Here is a 19,621-nt window from a genome sequence, read left to right on the forward strand (position 1 = left end):
GACCCATAGTGGTGTATCACAGATGTTCATGTGCAAAATAGGCTATTATGGATAGTGAGGCTCCACAGTTTAAACAGACAGCTCATACATGACCTTGAATTGGCTGTATGTTGTGAACATGTTTTGTTCTAAACCAGATGAGAAATTAAGGCAAACCTATTGTCTAACATCTCATATACAACATACAGAGACATTGTCCAGATGGACCCATCTGGTTCTGTCAAAGAACAAGCAGTAATAACTACACAAAAGCATTAGTCATCCTGTCAGGGTTTGATTAATTGCAATTTGAATGAGGCTTTCGTGCCAGGAAAAAACACGCTTTTCTAAGTTGCTATCTTTTGGCTTCATCAAAACCAGGTTCATTAAACTGCCATTTTTACATAAAGGGCCTGTTCACCCATTTTACCCCATCTTTGTATAATTGGTCCTCACTAATGTTTATTATAACCCATTAAAACCGGGAAAGCATCTGTCATTTTTATATTGTTTGCGTTGGCCATTCAAAAATATTTGTAGCAAGTAGAAAGTCTGCCTCGGGACAAAATAAATGTAGCTACGGAAATATATAAAATAATAGTAGGGAGTTGATATAAGCACCCGTTGTAGCTGTGGGGGCGGGTCCCCGAAATTGAAATAAAGGGACGTCTGTGACAAAAATCAACTGCATCAGGTACGTTACTATGGTGATAAAGGTTGATTAAGGGGGGGTATGTGTTTTGGTCTGGATTTCTCCGTTAAGCCAATCCTAACCTTACTAGAGAACTTCACCCATTTTCAACCTCATCTTCATATAATATCCCCACAAATCTTTACTATCTTTGTCCCAACAAAGCATGGTACACACACAGAATACAACCACACCGGACCACTGCATATTTTGTACGCCTTTCAAGACGGAATGTTATTGCATAGCATGCCTTTTATTTCTCACATGTACAGGTAGGTGGATGCCAGGGCAGGCTATTGGATGATTGCCAGAGTTGATGCTGAATATTAAGTTATATTAAGTACAACGATCCAAAAAAAAAGACAAGAGATGGTCCTTCAAACGTATTACATGACACTGTGGAAAACCCCAAAGTAGGATGTGTGGAATATCAGCATCATGCGGTGATGGATGGGTCAAGCTTCTAGTCATCCTTGTCCTTGGCTCCATGTTTCAGAATGCGTGTGAAAGCTACATAGTTGAAGTTGCCTTTTTTGTCGATCGGGGCCTCCCTGAAGAGCTCGTCTACATCCTCGTCTGTGAACCTGTCACCCATGGTGGTGAGGAGCTCACGCAAGTATTCCTCCTGTATAATCCCTGTTAAAAAAAATTATAATATTAAATTACATTATTCATAAAGGGATGTGTAAGGTGAACATGCAGGCTGCTTCTCACTGCTTTTAGTGCCATTGAGAAGCAAGGGTGTTTTCCACCCTTTCAGAGATTGAACGTACCTGTCCCTTCCTCGTCAAAGCAGGCAAAAGCATTCCGAATCACGTCCTCTGGATCTGTACCGTTCAGCTTCTCTCCAAACATGGTCAGGAACATGGTGAAGTTTATCGGGCCAGGGGCTTCCATCATCATGGCTTCTAGGTAGTCGTCTGTGGGATTTTTACCTGGAATGAGTAGGAAGAAACAATAATGAGCATTCAACACACAACATTGTCAGCAAACATTTTATTTGGGGACAGAATAAACGAAAACCTTTTGGGAATGTCTAAACTGAAAAATTCGATACTGGTTATTTGCATTGCAAAACGATACAACATGTTGCCGTTTACATTTCGATATACTTTTTGATTCTTGAAATCGATTTTACGGTGCAGTTACTAACTATATCGTTACACCCCTAGTTCAAAATGTAAAACCATAGGCCTACCTAATGAGGCCAACATGTCATGCAGGTCCTCTTTATCGATAAAGCCGTCCCGATTCTGGTCGATCATGTTGAAGGCCTCCTTGAACTCCTGAATCTGAGACTGGTCAAACATGGCGAACACGTTGGAGGTGGCGCGCTGGGGGCGCTTCTTGGTGTTCTTGGTCTTGGCTTTTTTGCTTGCCATGTTGGCTGTAGTAGGGGGCCCCTCCGACCTTCTGTGAATATATGGGCAGTATAGGTGAGTTTTGCAGAGCAAACGTCAAAAGACATACATTTATTTACCTGTAGTTCTGGTAACATTTACCACCATTCTAGCCTTGGATCAAGACTATCGTGGAATGTATTTTATTGATTTGGACATTTGCATATCAGATACAAAAGTAAAAGTCAAGTAAAAGTCAGACTCGACTTGACATCTAGATATTGATCCAAGGCTAGTAGGCCATCACCATTCATTCAAGACTGGCGTTTGATTCTCAACAAACTGTCATTTTAACGGTTGCTGATCCAACAATCTTTCTTTGAGACACTGCAATAACAACTTTTTAAGATTATATAATATATGATCAAACGTAATGGAAGCCGTTAAGCCTTTTTATTTACAGTAGTGTTGTCCAACAATGTCCTCCATGCGCCTCCTATGGATATAGTTACACTGCTCACCGTTCATGCTAGCTCTAGCTAGCCAGAGCCATTGAAATACGACAGTTAGGACAACTCCGTTCACTTAATGGGGCCAGTCCAATTGCGGGCGGCTCTTCTACATTATAGACTTCTATTGGCAATGAGTGACAATGTCCTGGACCAGAATTTGGCAGAATGCACTGGACTCGGGCAACAACAGCTCAACTTTAATGATCTTAAATTCCTTTATTTTAGATCGTGTTTTAGTAATATTACAACTTAAACATTACAGAGACTTTAGTTGTCACTGCAATACTTTAAAACAGTTGTCATGTTGCACACATAAAATTGCTGATATCTGCGCCGCCCTCGTTGAAAACGATGCATTTCAAAGTCCAGCTTGTCACTCTCCTCCTTTTCTGACCCCTCAATGGCGCAACTCTCTCACTCTCATATCTCTCTCTCTCGCTCTATCTGTAGCTAGCTTGCTGTCATCAAGTGAGAAAGCATGAAAATCGGTGGTCCAAATGGGTCCACATTTCCATTCGTATACACAATATGGCGATATATGATCCAAATAGCTACTGTACTATTTGCAAGGTTCACTCACCTTAAGATGAAGGTTGTTTTACAACTATATGCTGCAGCAGCCTGACGGATGTTGTGATCGGGGCTTCAGAGCTGGGAATGTGATGACGGATGTTGTTGATGTTGAGTCATCCGGTTTAATTATTTGGTGCATTACCGCCACCCTCTGCTCCGGTGTGTGGATCAGATTTACACTATTCTATTCTAGTATGAGTGCTGTTCTCAACTCAAAAGTGATTGATTGATTGATTGATTGATTGATTGATTGATTGATTGATTGATTGATTGATTGATTAACAGTTTTCAATTTAAGTACAGAGCTACGATTTACAATGGAAAGGAATTCATTCATTATTTAAAGACACTAAGACATAATGAACAGTGCCTTCTACCGTAAGGGGTGGGGTGGTATTTTGATATTATTGGGACACAGACCCACAGACATTTTTGATTGGTTGATTGATTTTCTATTATTATTATTATTATTATTATTATTATTATTATTATTATTATTATTATTATTATTATTATTATTTTGTTGTTTGTTTCCATCATCATCATCTCCTCCTGTGGGGTCCGGGGACCCCCAGGGGTCCTTGAGTTCCAGGGGGTCCCCAGATAAATGGAAATATGAACCAAATGGGTCACTGTAACTCCTTTTTTTTCTCTCTGGAAAAAAAACCGTCTGTGTTTCCGAGGCTACTTTAACTCTGATACAAACCCTAACGGGTCCATTTGGTTCCATTTGTACACTGAATCACTGAGTTCCCAGAGATAGAAAGGCTGGGGGTCCGGTAGACTAATGCAGGTCAAAATGGGAGTTCATGAAATTAAAATTGTTGAGAATCATCAATCACTGCTACTTCTTCTAAATCTTCTCTTATGTCATAATCAATCAATCAATCAATCAATCAATCAATCAATCAATCAATCCCTGGCATAATATCTTTTCAAATGGGGGTCCGCGGGCTAATTAGTGTCAATTTAGGGGTCCTTACTCCTTGACGTGAAAAAGTTTGAGAACGACTGTCGAGTGTCGAGCCAGTAGGAAGACTTGTCTTTGCGGGACTTGGTGGCCCTTCTCTTCTGGCCTCTGAGCCTCCCCCATGGTGTCTCACGGGCTATATATAAAGTGGTCCCAGCCTTAAAAGGTCGTGACGGTCCCTTCAACATTTTGCAGAGTGGCAGCATTATTTTTGTTCTGTGGACTGCCGTCCTGTCCACTGCCCGCACCCCGAGCTGCTTTGCTTTGGATTTAGACTCGCTTTACATTTATTTGGAATTGCAACCCGTTTTTTTTAATCTACTTTTCCGCGACTGGACGATTCTTCGTTCCGGTGAGTCAGTGTGATTATTTATTTATGCGAGATAATTAGCTTAATAGCCTGCCCTACATTATAGCTCTGGTTCATTTCCTAAAGGAATCTCAAATAATCACGTTGTCAGCTGGGCCTAATAAGGCCTAGATTTAATTTGTTAATTGTAATTTGTTCAAACTGATATCCTGTGGTTTCGTTTTGATGTTAACATACAATAATAGCCTTTGTTCCCATGTAGGAGTGCATGGATTAACCTCAAATGAAATAATGCAAAGTTGAATGAATGTTGATTGATTACCCTGCTATAGTCCTCATTGGATTGTTGTTGAGGCTAGGCAATTTCTAATTACCTTAATTCGTTGTTTCCCCTTCCCCCGGGGAAGCCTAATTACCTATTTTAAGGTCATGTTAGGTCCTATTATGTTTAATAGCTATTGGCTCCAGTCTCCTGTTAGATCCATTTGAAGTGTAGAGAGATAGCCTAAGCCTACTAAGACTTAGATACCAATACAGACACAGTGCGCAAATAAAGTAATGTGTTCCGCACTCATCATCTTACTATATTACATAAATCACTGCTGCTCTCACAGTATTGACATTAGAGCCACTGACTGAAGCATATGGCTACTGTATGTTAGCTTGCTGTAATCAGATTGATTTGTGATGACATGGTGACATGCCAGGTGGTGCCTGTCTGTTGACTCAGTGGAGCTGTAGTTTCCAGTCCACATAGTCTGTCTAACTAACTAACTAACAAACAGTGTTAAATTGGCAATTATTTTCCAAAATGTTAAATAACAAATTAAATTAAACAACAAATTCAATATTTGGAAAATTAATTTAAGTAATCTAAACGTTAAAGTATACATTATAATTAGAACATTTGACAAATAAGGTCTAATATTGCTACAAATTGCTACAAAACCCGTAGGCCTATATCCAGTCATGGTTGGGCATAAACAAGAAGTCAAAGGATAAAATTAAGTTTGATAATAATGTATCATTGCATGCATTCTTTACATTGCTTAACACCATTTTTCAAATTTATTTACATTTTGCATCGAGGTGCCCAGACGTCCCTTGTGCCCACCTATCCTGTATTTGTCACAAGACAAGGCAGAATTACCTTTTTATTATCATAGCGTAATACAAACACTGGTGTGTGTGATCTTTTAGATTAACTAACTGAGAAGTTGTAAGCAGTTATTGCTGTTAAGGAAATAGGTAGCTGATATATTGCACTTTTACCTTAGCGCTAGGTATACTCTTGGTTGCTTGTTTTTGCAGAAAATGCACTAAAGACTTCTGGTGATTAGTAGTTTTTGTTCCCTACCTATGTTGAATACACTTATTGTAAGTCGCTTTGGATAAAAGCGTCTGCTAAATGACTGTAATGTAATGTAATGTAATATTCATACAGTGGTTCTGTCGCCGGCATGCAGTGATGGAGCATGCATGGTGCATTGTTGTATCTCCCCTTTATCTTCACTATTTGGTTGTGATTGCTAACACAGTAGAACATTGTCATAACAGGAGCTATAAATGAGAAGAAAACCATTGTCAAGTCATATTAACATTTCTCATTTTAAATGTCGGGTCATTGCAACAATCATTTCCCAAACATCCATAACACCTCACCGCCAACAAGAAATCCTAACCAATAAATCAATCTGTGCTGAGATTGGTTTACAATCATAAAAAAAAATCATCACCATCTTAACATTTCATTTCTCATCTTAACATTTCATTTCTCATGTCTGTTCATAACAACTGTCCGACGATTGTCTGTCCTGATGAAGGTCGAATAGACCGAAACGTTGAATAAAGAGCAACATTTTTGGCAGGTTTTCTGACAGTGTGCGGGACCCTTCTTTGTTTTTCAAAGATAACCTTTTTAAGTGTTCATAACAACTACCACTTCCCAAACACCCATAATACCTGTAACCCGCCGACTCCCAACCAAACCAACAAACAGAAAAGCCCCTATACATTGATAACGGTGAGATTGATTTACAGAACTGGTATAAAAAACAAACAAAAAAAAGGAAACGAAGGACGTCTGACATAAAGTCGGCGGAGCGCGGCCCTCAAGATGTCAGAAGAGGAACCCATACGTCTGTCCAAGGTGAAGATCCACCGCCGTCGCCAGGAACAGAAGGAGGAGCAGCAGAGGCAGGAGAAGCACTATGAGAGCAACTATTACCTGAGCTCCAGGTCCTCTGTTAGCAAGCAGGCTTTCAGGCATGGGTATGTAGTAGACCTCTTAATAAGTCCTATAGTGGTTCTCAAACCTTTTCATGTCAAGGAGGACCCCCTACCCTGTTTGTTTGGCCTGGCCGAGGGCCCCCAATCTGAAAATATCTTGTGTCAGGAACCCCTACTGACTGTATACAAGATTTGCATTGCTAAAATGTTTCACAAATATTCAAAACGTGATATTTTTGAAGATTTGCTTGAAAATAGCAAGCATTGCAACACGCGGTGGTGTATAGGGTTGTAGTGGTTAAACTGATTTTGATGACTATATTAACACATTTTGCTGGGGACCGCCTGGAAACCCCTCAAGGACCCCTGGGGGGATCCCTGGACCTCACTTTGAGAACCACTGAAATACCTACCCGGCTAACAGTTGAGATATTTGAAAACAAAACACAGCAGTGCTCTTGATTTGACTGGTCACTTCTGTTGCGCCGAAAGTGGTACAGAGTGAACAATATCAAGAGGACTGCTTTCAAATCATTTCAACAGTGGACTTTACCCTGGTCTGGAGTGTGTAGACTAGAGTGCTGTTCATCCACGACAGAGCACACCACGCATGCAGCTCCTAGTGTAGTCAGTATGTGTCCTTCTCCCGGGAGAATGGACACACTCTTTCGGCTGGTGTTTTCAGTTTTGTTGCATAAAGAAAACCTTGTAGACTAATGTGATAACTGATTCACTATCAAGGACCACACCACCAATGAGGACATTTAACAGATTTTATTAACGGAAGATGCATGACACGATGAAGGAACGAACGATGAACAGAACGAAGATCCGGCTGGGCGTCGGGTGATTTTAGCCGAGGTGGGGAGGCTTCGGGGATCCGCCGTGCTCCCGGGCACAACGAACCCCCCTTAGGGATCTGTTAGGAGATGTTAGAGGGAGTAGGGTGAGAATTGGGGTGGGGGGGTGGGATGACGAAAGCGAGAACGGGGGGAGAACCGGGGGTTGGATGGGCTTTATATGCACAGGTGGAGGTGACCCGATTGGAGGTGGCTTGATATGAGGTGGGGGTAGCTGCGTTGGAGGTGTGGTCCTGCTCCTGAACTTCGGCTATGAGCTCCATTAACACAAAGTAATTTATAACCGTGTGTAGTGTAGTGTGTAATGTAGTGCAACATGTGGGTCTAATTATACTACTAGTAAGGAGTTCATATGTTGAGTGGCTGATCACTGATCAGTGCTGAATGTTTGGTTTGTTCTCAAACCACTCCCATGTGTGATGGGAGTGGTTTTGCTGTGTTGTGTGTTATTGTTATTTATTTATTTTGTGGTGGGTTGTATTGTGTTTTGAACATTGTGGATTACGCTTTTAATCCAAAGTCAAATCATTTGATTAAATCTTGTGATTTTGTATCCAGGTGCAACCTGGCTATACTGTCAATGTTGAGACTATTGAGGATCTATAGTGGACACTTTTTCATGATTGGCTGCCTCTAGCGCCTCTAAGCCAATGGGAGATAAAACCCATAGTCTGAACGCATGCAACGTGAAGCCGTATCCTTGAAGCCAATGGGAGATAAAACCCATAGTCTGAACGCTGCAACGTGAAGCCGTATCCTCTAAGCCAATGGGAGATAAAACCCATAGTCTGAACGCTGCAACGTGAAGCCGTATCCTCTAAACCAATGGGAGATAAAACCCATAGTCTGAACGCTGCAACGTGAAGCCGTATCCTCTAAACCAATGGGAGATAAAACCCATAGTGAGCTTGCTGCGCCTGTAATGACATGAGTCATTCTTGTTTATTGGTAAATTGGTTCATTCATAAAGTATTTGTACATTAGCAACAAACATGTCCACTTGTACAGGCAGCACTTTGGGCAGCTGGAACAGATTGTCATCATTTTAAACCCCAATGATGAAGGCAGTTTAAAGGAAAACTGTGGAGGGGATTATACTTGATAAAAAACCTCCCACAGGGGACAAGGGCTCTTGTTTTCTCGTACTCACTATGACCTTAAGACCTTGGACAACTGCCACTTGGGTTGTTTTGAGTATTCAAAGACTTAGTTTCACTCTGCCATATGTTTAACAACACTCAGTCTTGTCACTTGGTGTTTTTATTTTCTCAGTTGTATGGAGGAGGAGAAGGATTTTTGTGATCAACTTAAATGGCACTTGATCGCCTTTTGATCAAAGCCTTGACTGCATCAAATGGGTACAGTTCATCATAGGGAGTCCAGATTCAGTTCTTGATTCTGTTCATCAAAACATTGGTATGTCCTGCTGACAAGTTTATCACTTGAGATTCTTTGTTCTACAGCCTCACTGTACAAGCTGGTACCGTGTTATACTTTGTAAAGCAGGTCAGGAACTTGAGCTGTATTGAGTGGTTGCCAGAGATATTCATGGAGAGGCGGCGGGCTATTTCTGTAGTTTGGACCTGAGAAGGTTGCCAATTGTTGTCTCCGTCAGGCCGGACAGCCGAAGGCCGGAGACTAGGATGTATGTATTCGCCCCTGTCTGTCCGTGTGTCCCTCCAATGTCCGTCCATCCATGTGACTGTGAGCAGCTAATCTCCGGCACCGTTGGACCGATCAGAATGAAACTTTGCACACTGACGCCCTCCCAGGAGGCCAAGGAAGAACATCTGTGCCATTTTACAAAATGGTTTCATGGTGGCGCTATAACAGGGCCATGCCCCCTTTTGGCCCTGTAGCTCTTGAACCATTGCTCTAATAGTCAAAAAAATGTCTACACCAATTACGTGGGATACTCTTTTTCTACTCTTTGTTTGCACTCTATATTCTATCCCTGTGTTTGCTGTGTTTTGCTGGGTTTGCTGTTTGATGTTATATTATATATTTGCTGCTGCATTTACTCTTATGTACCTGTACACAAGATGTAACAATAAAGTACAACCTTGACCCAGTTGAACCTGGCGACTCGACAGCATAATAATAATAGGCATCCTGTGTGCCTGTGCCTCTTTATGTGTATTTATTTGGCATGGACGTCACAATCACATTGCACAATTGCACATGCACATTGTAGATGCGTTGCTTACAGTGTATTAGCACCTGTTATCAACAAGCTCTAGGCTACCATGTCTTTCGCCCATTTAACTCACCCTCCTTAATCCTCTATAGTTTAGAAAAGAGCCGGCCCTGCTGACATTCTGCCATGTCACGCTGTTGGATCAGATGCCAGGTCACGCAGGCTTAGCAGATATTAGGAGCAAATGCAGAGGATGTAATGTTGATCCTCTCTCCCTGCCACCAGAAACAATTCCCATTGTGACCATTTAGCTTATTATAGCCTAAACCAGACAGACAACTGGAAGTACAGAAGATGTTTGGCGTATCGGTCAGTGTAACATGAGCCACGTTCAACGAGTGTCAATGGAAATGCATCTTCATCTTCTGACTTAAGGTGTCATTCTAGCAATGTCATGTAAATGCAGGCAGCATGCAGGTTTGATTGTTGTTTGATCATTGTTATTCTGTAGCTCTAGAGGCTATGTTGTTTTTTATAAACATTTCCAAATTAGATTTTTAGAATTTGATTTTCTTCTTTTTTTTTTTTACATAAAATTGCCGTATTCAAGATTCAAGATAAATAGTTCTTGCAAATACTTTATTCATGCTTAACACCCTGCAGTAATCCAAGGAGTGCTTGGATTGTGTGTGTTTACGGTTTACTGCACCAGGTGAAAACCGCAGGAAACTCAACCCTCTTTTAAACATTCCCACGCAACCGTCCAAACATTCTGGTGCTGTTCTTTATCGCCATATGGGCCGCATTATACCACCCATTCGTATACAATAAGAAACAAGTATTTGCTCTTTGTCCCTGTTCTGGACCGTGTGTTATCAATGAGAATGATGTAACTGTTTGTCAATAACCTCACAGCATGCAGAGCTCTGTGGTGACAGAGAAGGGCCAGGAGTTGGAGAAACTGACCGTAATAACCAAGAAAGGCAAGCGCGCCTACCTGGCCATGGACACAGAGAACAAGGTCATCGGCTATGTGGTTCCTTTATTCAGAGCAAGGTGAGTGACGATGAAGCCGCAAGCGGGTGAACAAATCTGTCTTGTTAGTGATGATGGTGCTGAAGATGATGATGTTTAAATTGTTATACAGTGCACACTGTGCACGGAGGCAGGCAAAATAAGCCTCTCCTACTTTGGCCCTTGGTTGTGGAACGACCTCCAGTCGGGAGTCACTCAGATTGTCATCTCCGATTCCCCTTGGGAGTTTTACTAAACTCACCACAGAAGCTTCTCCTGCTTCGATTGACCTGTAGCCTGGGTCACATTCTCTAATGTCTAAAGGCCTATTCATAGTCTGGATTTTCGGTGGTGAGGTGACCACCGCTCCGGTGGTGAGCTGACCACCGGAGCTAAAATAACGTTGAGCGGTGGTGAGTAAAAACAGAGAGAAGGGCTGGAGCGGTGGTTTGCTCTTCACAGCGGCTCGTGACGTCATGTTGTAGTTCGGTGGTCACCTAACCACCGAAAATCCAGACTATGTATGAGCCTTAAGACAGTTTCTCTGATTTATTTGATCTTAGTGAGCATTGTCGGTAGTCTGTCAGCCATATATATGTCTGTGCTTTGTATTGTTCTGTCCATCCATGTTTGTATTGCTGTAACAGTGTGACATAATAGAGAGAGCAACGTCTCAGTGTTTTTACTGGTTAAATAAACAAAGGTTATATATATTAATATGGGATAATATAATATGGGCAAGCATAATTATAACACATCACAATAATGTATGAGTATATGACTGAAATATGAGAAACAACAGAGAATGGCAATTTCGTATTATGAACATGATATACGTATGTTATACACACTCATAGGAGTGTCCTGTGCAGTTAATGTTTATCTTATATCTGACGTTCCACTTTAACCCATTCTGGGTGGGAACCCCTTTTGGTGTTAGCATTATGTTATGCTTTAGCTATTGAAAAATAGCAGATCTACAAGCTCATAGCGCACCACCGACTGTCAGGATGTAGAAGACATTTTTAGAATCTCATCTCAGGTCAAAATGGGTTAAAACCAGATATTTTAATGGTGTCTGTCTGTCACGTTTCCAGTCATGAGGGGGTACGGGGTCTGATACTGTCGGTCTGTCACGTTTCCAGTCATGAGGGCGTTCGGGGTCTGGTGGAGACGACGACTGAGGAGGTGAAGGAGGAAGGGGTGAACTACGTGGCGATGAGGAACCTGTTCATCCGTGAGGTCAAGGAGGAGGAGACGGTGCAGCACATCAAGGTGCACAAGAAGACCCACAAGAACCAAATCAGGGAGTCCGCAGACCGCGTGGAACTGGGAAGGACGGTAAATCACGTCGAGCAAGCTCTTTTGATCTAATTTATTAGCTATACTGACCAGGGGACTTTTGAGAATTTGTCCAGCATCTGAATCCAGAAGTCTCGTTTATAGACACTCAAATATTGGTCTATACGTGAAGTCATCCAGGGTCAGCATGTTTCTGTCTGCTCTGTTCAAAAAACACCCATGTCATCAAGTGCTTCATCTTAAAATTGCACATTATTCTTCTTAACAGTCATGGTGAAAGTTTCATGATGAGTTTGTGAGTCATCACTAAACAACACAAACAGTTAAAAGACAAAACAATAATGCTAAAAAAAAACAACACATAGTGCCCTCCATATATACTGAACGCAGCACAAAGTGCTTTACAAGCAACACTAGTTCATATGAATATTGGCAGAAGACAAAGAAAGGTAATAGTAACCCTGCCCTATGCCTCACAGCCCTCGCTTCTGTTTCCCTGTGCTCATTCAGCTCCAGGAACGTTCAGAGTTCCGTAAGAAGATGAACACAGATAGTCTGACCCATCTCCCTGTTTCCCTGTGCTCGTTCAGCTCCAGGAACGTTCAGAGTTCCGTAAGAAGTTCAACGCAGATAATCTGAACCATCTCCCTGAGTTCATCGTCAGGCCCCGTGGACAGACCGTCTGGGAGGGCAAGTCTGTGAAGCTGCACTGCACCGTGGCGGGATGGCCCAAACCCAGGGTCACGTGGTAAGAACGTTGGCACATGGCCGTGGGATAGCGGCGGTGGCTCAGGGGTAGAGTGCCTGTTGCCAGTTCGAACCCGGGCTCCCCCAGAGTTGCTGTCGAAGTGTCCTTGAGCAAGACACTGAGGGCAGTATTATGCGTGTCTTAAGTAAGTACCAGGTCTTATTACTTAACTTAAGACCTGGAGGTGTGATCAATGCCATTTGGCTATTCTGAGTGGCCAAACAGCATTGACCACGCTCCAGGTCCTGGTACTTAAGACACGCATAATACTGCCCTGAACCCTTAGCCTAATTGCTCCTGATGTGCTGGTTGGTGCATTGCATGGTTTCCGCCGCCATCGGTGTATTAATGTGTGTGTGAATGGGTGAATGCAATGCACAATCTCTGTAAAGCGCCTTGGATAAAGGCGCTATATAAATGCACCATTTACCATTTTCCATACATAATTCAAATAGTGGGGTGCTGTGGGGATGACGGCGCAATGCATTATCAGTCATTGTATTTTCATCAACGTTGTATATCCTATAACAAATAGACAGTATTTGTCTGATCATGTAAGGGTGATGCACTAGGCTCATGGGGAGGCCAGATTTATAATAAATGTTGCACTAAACTATACACAAATATATGATAAGATATAGATATAAGCCTGCATGTGTATCGATAACGGCTTCTCATAGGGCTGGTTAGAGAGCCTCTATGATGCTGTTCTTGGACACGTCAAGACGACACATAATATATGTGTATATCACACCAGCGGACACAAACAAATCCATTGATTTATTGATAATCCAATAGCAAACTGAACTATGTGAGTTGTGTCTGTGTGATGTAATATGTATGCAATGAGTCCATGACCAACAGATATTCTTGCTTTCTCTGTATTTGTCTCCAAGGTACAAAAACAATGTCGTCATCAGCCCCAAGGAACACCCTGAGAAATACACAACTGAGAGCAATTACAACATGCACTCCCTGGAGATCAAGAAGTAGGTCATCATCACGAACACAGGACCTGACTTCACTAGGATTTGCAAGCTGTTTAGCACTATAGTCCATAGCCATTACATAGAAACCTTTACATAGAAAGGTAGACGCGCGATAACCATATTTTATAATTCATCATATGATGGTGTTACGCAGTGAAAATATCCAATATCCAATGTGTGGCTACTGTATGTGATCGGCGCCAGTGATGTGCGTTGTGTGAGTTTGTAGATCTGCAATTCTTTTCTGTTTTTGAATCTTCTTTAGGAGACATTTTCCTATAATATCATGCCCAAAATAGGCAGGCCAGGTTTAAAGTGGGCAAAAACACCCACATTTGTTATTATGACAAATTGCGTTGATGCAATAAACATTGAGTAAAGAGATGCTTTTTATAAAGTTTTATATTAAACAGGATTCTTCTACGTGTTATAGGAAAATAAGGAACTGGCCTTATTCATGTCATGCGATACATTTCCAGAGCATTTGTGGCTTGCTGGAGTGTTGATTCTTCACATCGAAGAGCTCACCTTTTGGTCCTCTGTTTATTTCCAGCTGTGATTTCTTCGACACGGCTCAATACTATGCCTCTGCTCTCAACGTTAAGGGGGAGGCCTCTTCTGCTGCGACTGTTGTCATCAAAAGTAGGTGATCATGCTCCTTTATCCTCTTATTATTCTATCAGTGTGTCCCGCCTCCCAGCATTTCACATAGAGGTGATAGAGAGCTTCAGAAGATTGCCTGTTAAACATGCGATGTGGTCCTTTAAATGGAACTAGCGCTTCATTCCTCCCAATTTAGCCCACGCTGCACAGACACTCTGAAGCATTCAGGAGTCAAATAGCATGAGAAGAGCCTGCTAGGCTGACCAAGGTCCTAAAGGTGACTTAGAAGAGCCTGCTAGGCTGACCACGGTCCTAAAGGTGACTTAGAAGAGCCTGCTAGGCTGACCACGGTCCTAAAGGTGACTTAGAAGAGCCTGCTAGGCTGACCACGGTCCTAAAGGTGACTTAGAAGAGCCTGCTAGGCTGACCAAGGTCCTAAAGGTGACTTAGAAGAGCCTGCTAGGCTGACCACGGTCCTAAAGGTGACTTAGAAGAGCCTGCTAGGCTGACCACGGTCCTAAAGGTGACTTAGAAGAGCCTGCTAGGCTGACCACGGTCCTAAAGGTGACTTAGAAGAGCCTGCTAGGCTGACCAAGGTCCTAAAGGTGACTTAGAAGAGCCTGTTAGGCTGACCAAGGTCCTAAAGGTGACTTAGAAGAGCCTGCTAGGCTGACCACGGTCCTAAAGGTGACTTAGAAGAGCCTGATAGGCTGACCAAGGTCCTAAAGGTGACTTAGAAGAGCCTGCTAGGCTGACCAAGGTCCTAAAGGTGACTTAGAAGAGCCTGCTAGGCTGACCACGGTCCTAAAGGTGACTTAGAAGAGCCTGCTAGGCTGACCAAGGTCCTAAAGGTGACTTAGAAGTGAACAGTGGTTCTCGACTAAAGCTAAGACGAAAAATGTTCATCGACTACCTTTTTCCACTGATGAAAACTAAATGGAAACTAAATGAAAACTAAGCTATGATGACTAAAACTAAGACTAAATATACTGACAATTATGTTAACAAATAAAAACTAGACTAAAATGTTAGGAAGGGACTAGTTGACAAGAGATCCAGTATGAGTCATTTTACACTTGGTTGCATGCTGAAAATAGCCGCGCACGCGTTGTGAGCTTTTCAGCAAATGTAAAATCAGTCATTACGACGGCATCAAGGCCCGACAAAATCAATTTTAGTCGACTAAATCAACTGTAGATTTAGTCAACTAAAATCTTATGATATTTAGTCAACTAAAACTAACTAAACAATGTGACTAAAACTAAATTAAAACTATTCAAAATCAAAATGTGCTGCCAAAAGCAACTCTGGTTTCTCAAGCTGTGGGTCGGGACCCCCACACGATTGTGTGCGAGAGAGAAATGATTATTTTTGTACAGTGCACATACAATGCTACAGTACATTACATTCAGTACAGCTACACTGGAATGTGTCTTTGAGACATCAGGGTAATTTAGTACAATGGCAGGCTACAGAACATGCCTGCAGGACCAAATGATTGATAATAATCTGTTTGTTGACTGATCTAAAGACTAAGCACGGTTATTGCCGTAACCCGTTCTCCCCAGGGTACCAAGAGGGTGAGGAAGCAGGGCCTCTTGATCCTAAACCACGTGAGTCCATGTCTAGATTATATAATGTGGTCAAAATTATACAGTACATACATACGATACAGTAATGGATTCATCGTAGTATTTTTAATTGACCAAATGTACATTCCCACAGATGGTTTCAGCTCTGAGCATGGCGTTACCTTCGAGACGACCCTCCTAGACAAGTTTGAAGTGGCGTTCGGCCATGAGGGCCAGACACTGAGCGTGGGCTGTACTGTGATCATCTTCCCCACCGTCAAGAATTACCAGCCCGAGGTGGTGTGGTACAGAAACGGTGAGTGAACTAGAAAGGTCGCAATTTTAAAAAATTGCAAAGTGTGGTTGCCGCAGTGGCTTACATATGCCCCTCCCACAGCCAATTACAATGTCACGTCACCCCTGCGATCATGCGTAAGTAATTCGGAGGGGATTTATCCCCCAAAAATCATGTTTTTGCGACAAACGGTTACATTTTTGGCATTTGCGGCGCCCCCTATGGATGAAAATGGAACTTGGTTGATTGAACCACCCGCGACATGTGATTAAAATTTGGGATGGATCGGACATTCTGTTCGTGATTTATGGCCTTTTTTGTAAAATAGGCCACTCCTACTATCTTCGGGCGACGATTACGACCGAACGATACGTAGTACCAAAATTCTGTAGTTGGTGTTTTAATCGGATGGGTCCGGAGATCATGTGTGCCGATTTTTGTGAGATTTGGACAAAATATGTAGTAGGAGGAGCCAAAAGTGTGTTTTGGAGAAAATTCAAATTTTGCAGGATTTCTTTCTAGGTTGAAAATGGGCGTGGCCTATATGTGGAAATGCATCATGACCCAAGGAATCCATGGAAAAGGAAATTTAGATTTTACGACTTACGGTTCAAGAGTTATAGGGGAAAACGTAAAATATTTTTTCTTCAAGAAACGGTTACATTTTTCGCACTTGCGGCGCCCCCTATGGATGAAAATGGAATCGCTTTTGGCTTTTGGTTGATTAAACTACCCGCGACATCTGGACATTCCGTTCGTGATTTTAGGCATTTTTTGTAAAATAGGCCCCTCCCACTAACTTTGGACGACGATTAAGGCCGAACGATACGGACAAAAAAAAATAAAAAAATCTGAAAAAAATTGAAACGCAGTCCGATAGGTCCAGAGATCATGTGTACCGATTTATGTGAGATTCGGAAAAAATCTGTAGAATCAGAAAATAAAAGTGTGTTTTGAAGAAAATTCAAAATGGCGGAAAGTCTATCCTGACGCAAATGGGCGTGGCCTATATGGGGAGATGCGTCATGACCCAAGGAATCCAGGGCAAAATAATTTTGATTTTACAACCTATGGTTCAAGAGTTATAAGCCAAAACATAAAGTGGGCATCCCCATTATAAGTCTATGGAGAACTAATTAATTAATCATCAATTAAACTATACAACGGATCTCTTAGCAATGAGCAAGCACACGATTCCCGATGAAGCCGGTCGATTTGACATATGGCTCGAGTGTGTGCGCCAAAAACTGTGGGAGGAGTAGTGCGTCAAAGTATCCAAATTATCAATTACAATAGTCTGGTTGCCCTGTTAGGGCAACCACACTAATTACCAGCCCGAGGTGGTGTGGTACAGAAACTGTGAGTGTGGACATTAAACGTGTCAATCCTGAGGAAGAATTTATATGATTGCTTATATATTAGCCTAGCATGGTGGCAGATCACTGCATAGATATTTGTCTGGAACTTCGGTGTGGAAGATTTATTTCCAAGTGAGACATTCAAAGTCTCACTTTGAATGGTAGGATCTGATTGGTCAACCACAACTCCGGGGTGAGCAAAATGTAATACAAACTGAGGAGTGCCAGACCAATCTCCCCAGGGATTTATTTTTCCCTGTGGCAGATTCGTTTCCAGGCTACTTATATCTAACCATCATATTGTACCATCATTTATACTACTTATATATAACCCCGGGAACCCCTTTTGGTGTTAGCATTATGTTATGCTTTAGCTATTGAAAAATAGCAGATCTACAAGCTCATAGCGCGCCACTCCGAGCTTGTAGGTCTGCTATTTTGAAAAATCGAAGAACGACTGACATAGAAACATAGCTTTTTCAGAAAACTGTCAGGATGTTTTTTTTTAGAATCTGATCTCAGGTCAAAATGGGATAATACATGTGCTATTTGGTGGCTGTGGGGGCCTTGGATGTCTGCACTGGGCCTAGTGGCCGTTGTTTGTGTTATAGCTTATCTTGTTCTGGTTCAGTTTGTCCTTGAATCAGCTACAGTATAACTGTGATTCTGCCTTAGTTACCACTGACCTGGGTGTTATATTACATCTACCCATGATATCATGTTACATAAAGCATAAACATCACCACCTGAGAGAGTATTGTCTCGACTCATGTATTGCCTCAATCGATTATTGATTGATCCAGAATTCCACGACAATCCCATACTTGTCTGTCTGGATAAGAGCGTAGACCTGCCAAATTCCTAAATTGTAAATTGTTGTCACTCTCACCTTTAGGGTTTTATTGTCTTATCATACTTCATTGGAGTGTTCATTTTGTTGACTGAGACTTAAGACCAAAATACTTTAGTCGACTAAGATTAGACTAAGACAGATGACTAAAATACACCTAAAACTTAAATGGTGTGTTATTCAAAAGAGAATATTTGCTGTCAAAATGAACACAATCACACAATAAGTGCACGCAATCGTGTGATCATGCTTCCTGTTCTGTGTTGTCCAATCAGCGGTGGCCCTGAAGCCCTCCAAGTGGGTCCACACAACCTGGAGCGGGCAGCGTGCCACCCTCACCCTCGCCCACCTCAACAAGGAGGACGAGGGCATGTACACCCTCCGCATCAACACCAAGTCCGGCTTCGAGACATACTCTGCATACGTGTTTGTCAAAGGTACGGAATGGACACCTTCCCTATATGTCAGTGATCACATGACCCCAAGTGCTAGACCTCCAGTTCTAGGCTACACAGAAGGGGAGGGACATTTCTTTTAATTTCCACACAAAAACTAATGTCTCTGTAATGTTTATGTTGTACTATTACTAAAAACGATCTAAAATAAAGGGATTTAAGATCATTAAAGCTGGGCTGTTGCCTGAGTCCAGTGCATTTTGCCAACTTCCGGTCCAGGACTTGTCACACTTCGCCTAGCACTTCGCCATTAGAAGTCTATGTAGAAGAGCCGCCATTGCACATGTCACTGGCCTCATGAAGTGAACGGAGTTGTCACAAATCTCTCATCTAAATGGCGCTGCTCTGTGTTAAAGCTCTTAGATCAGTGTTTAATCTAATCTAATCTGTGCAAATGTAGTGCCAGCTAGTGCCGACGCTTTGCAAGCTTTTAGATTGTCTCTTTTCCGCACGGGACACCAACCATCGCACAAAGAAGTAGTAAGGCTTCATGTTGGATGTGGTTAGAGTTAGAGAGAGGAGTTCAACGCTAGAGTTACACAGTGACGTTGCCCCCCTCCTGCCCCCCAAGTCCCAACCACGTCTTTAAGTGACACAACCCTCTCCCCAATGAGCACGGTGTCACGTTTCCCCTCCAGAATGAAGCTTCTATATCCGTCTCCTCCATGCCAGTAAGGCCAGCGCAGACAGACAGTACAACACACTGTTTGAATTGCAGTGAATTTGTATTAAATCCCTCAGGTTTATGCATAATAAGAGAGGTTCTTGGATAATATAACTCCTGGTTGAGCTTTATATGAACATGTAAATTACAGGCTTGATCGTATGCTTAATT

At 42.2% G+C, this 19,621-nt stretch overlaps 2 protein-coding genes across 5 annotated transcripts in view; one reads left to right on the forward strand and one right to left on the reverse strand.

Moving 5' to 3' along the window:
• Positions 1-876: 876 nt before the first annotated feature.
• LOC306924402 (myosin regulatory light chain 2, smooth muscle minor isoform-like) lies at positions 877-3,243 on the reverse strand. Of its 2 annotated transcripts, none has more exons than XM_079502896.1 (4): positions 3,103-3,243; positions 1,869-2,083; positions 1,444-1,605; positions 877-1,306 (listed from the first exon to the last, which is right to left on the reverse strand). In XM_079502896.1, the coding sequence occupies exons 2-4, from the start codon at positions 2,050-2,052 to the stop codon at positions 1,134-1,136; spliced, it is 519 nt and encodes a 172-aa protein (XP_079359022.1). In that variant the 5' UTR covers positions 2,053-2,083; positions 3,103-3,243; the 3' UTR covers positions 877-1,133. The 2 variants fall into 2 exon arrangements, with proteins under 2 accessions (XP_079359022.1, XP_079359023.1); XM_079502897.1 differs by having other exon boundaries at positions 1,869-2,080; positions 3,099-3,243.
• A 1,037-nt stretch (positions 3,244-4,280) lies between these two features.
• Positions 4,281-19,621, forward strand: part of myom1a (myomesin 1a (skelemin)) — a 45,192-nt gene continuing 29,851 nt past the window's right edge. For 2 of the 3 annotated variants that reach the window (XM_079501114.1, XM_079501116.1), the window contains exons 1-9: positions 4,281-4,417; positions 10,517-10,657; positions 11,761-11,956; positions 12,508-12,665; positions 13,562-13,654; positions 14,208-14,296; positions 15,826-15,870; positions 15,983-16,144; positions 18,607-18,768. In XM_079501114.1, coding sequence (XP_079357240.1) covers positions 10,518-10,657; positions 11,761-11,956; positions 12,508-12,665; positions 13,562-13,654; positions 14,208-14,296; positions 15,826-15,870; positions 15,983-16,144; positions 18,607-18,768 — 1,045 coding nt within the window. In that variant the 5' untranslated portion in view covers positions 4,281-4,417; position 10,517. Of the gene's footprint in view, positions 4,418-10,516; positions 10,658-11,760; positions 11,957-12,427; positions 12,478-12,507; positions 12,666-13,561; positions 13,655-14,207; positions 14,297-15,825; positions 15,871-15,982; positions 16,145-18,606; positions 18,769-19,621 lie in introns of all 3 variants that reach the window. The other variant, XM_079501115.1, reaches the window with a different exon arrangement.

Source organism: Electrona antarctica, assembly GCF_951216825.1.
Source record: "Electrona antarctica genome assembly, chromosome: 1".
Lineage (NCBI taxonomy): Eukaryota > Metazoa > Chordata > Actinopteri > Myctophiformes > Myctophidae > Electrona > Electrona antarctica.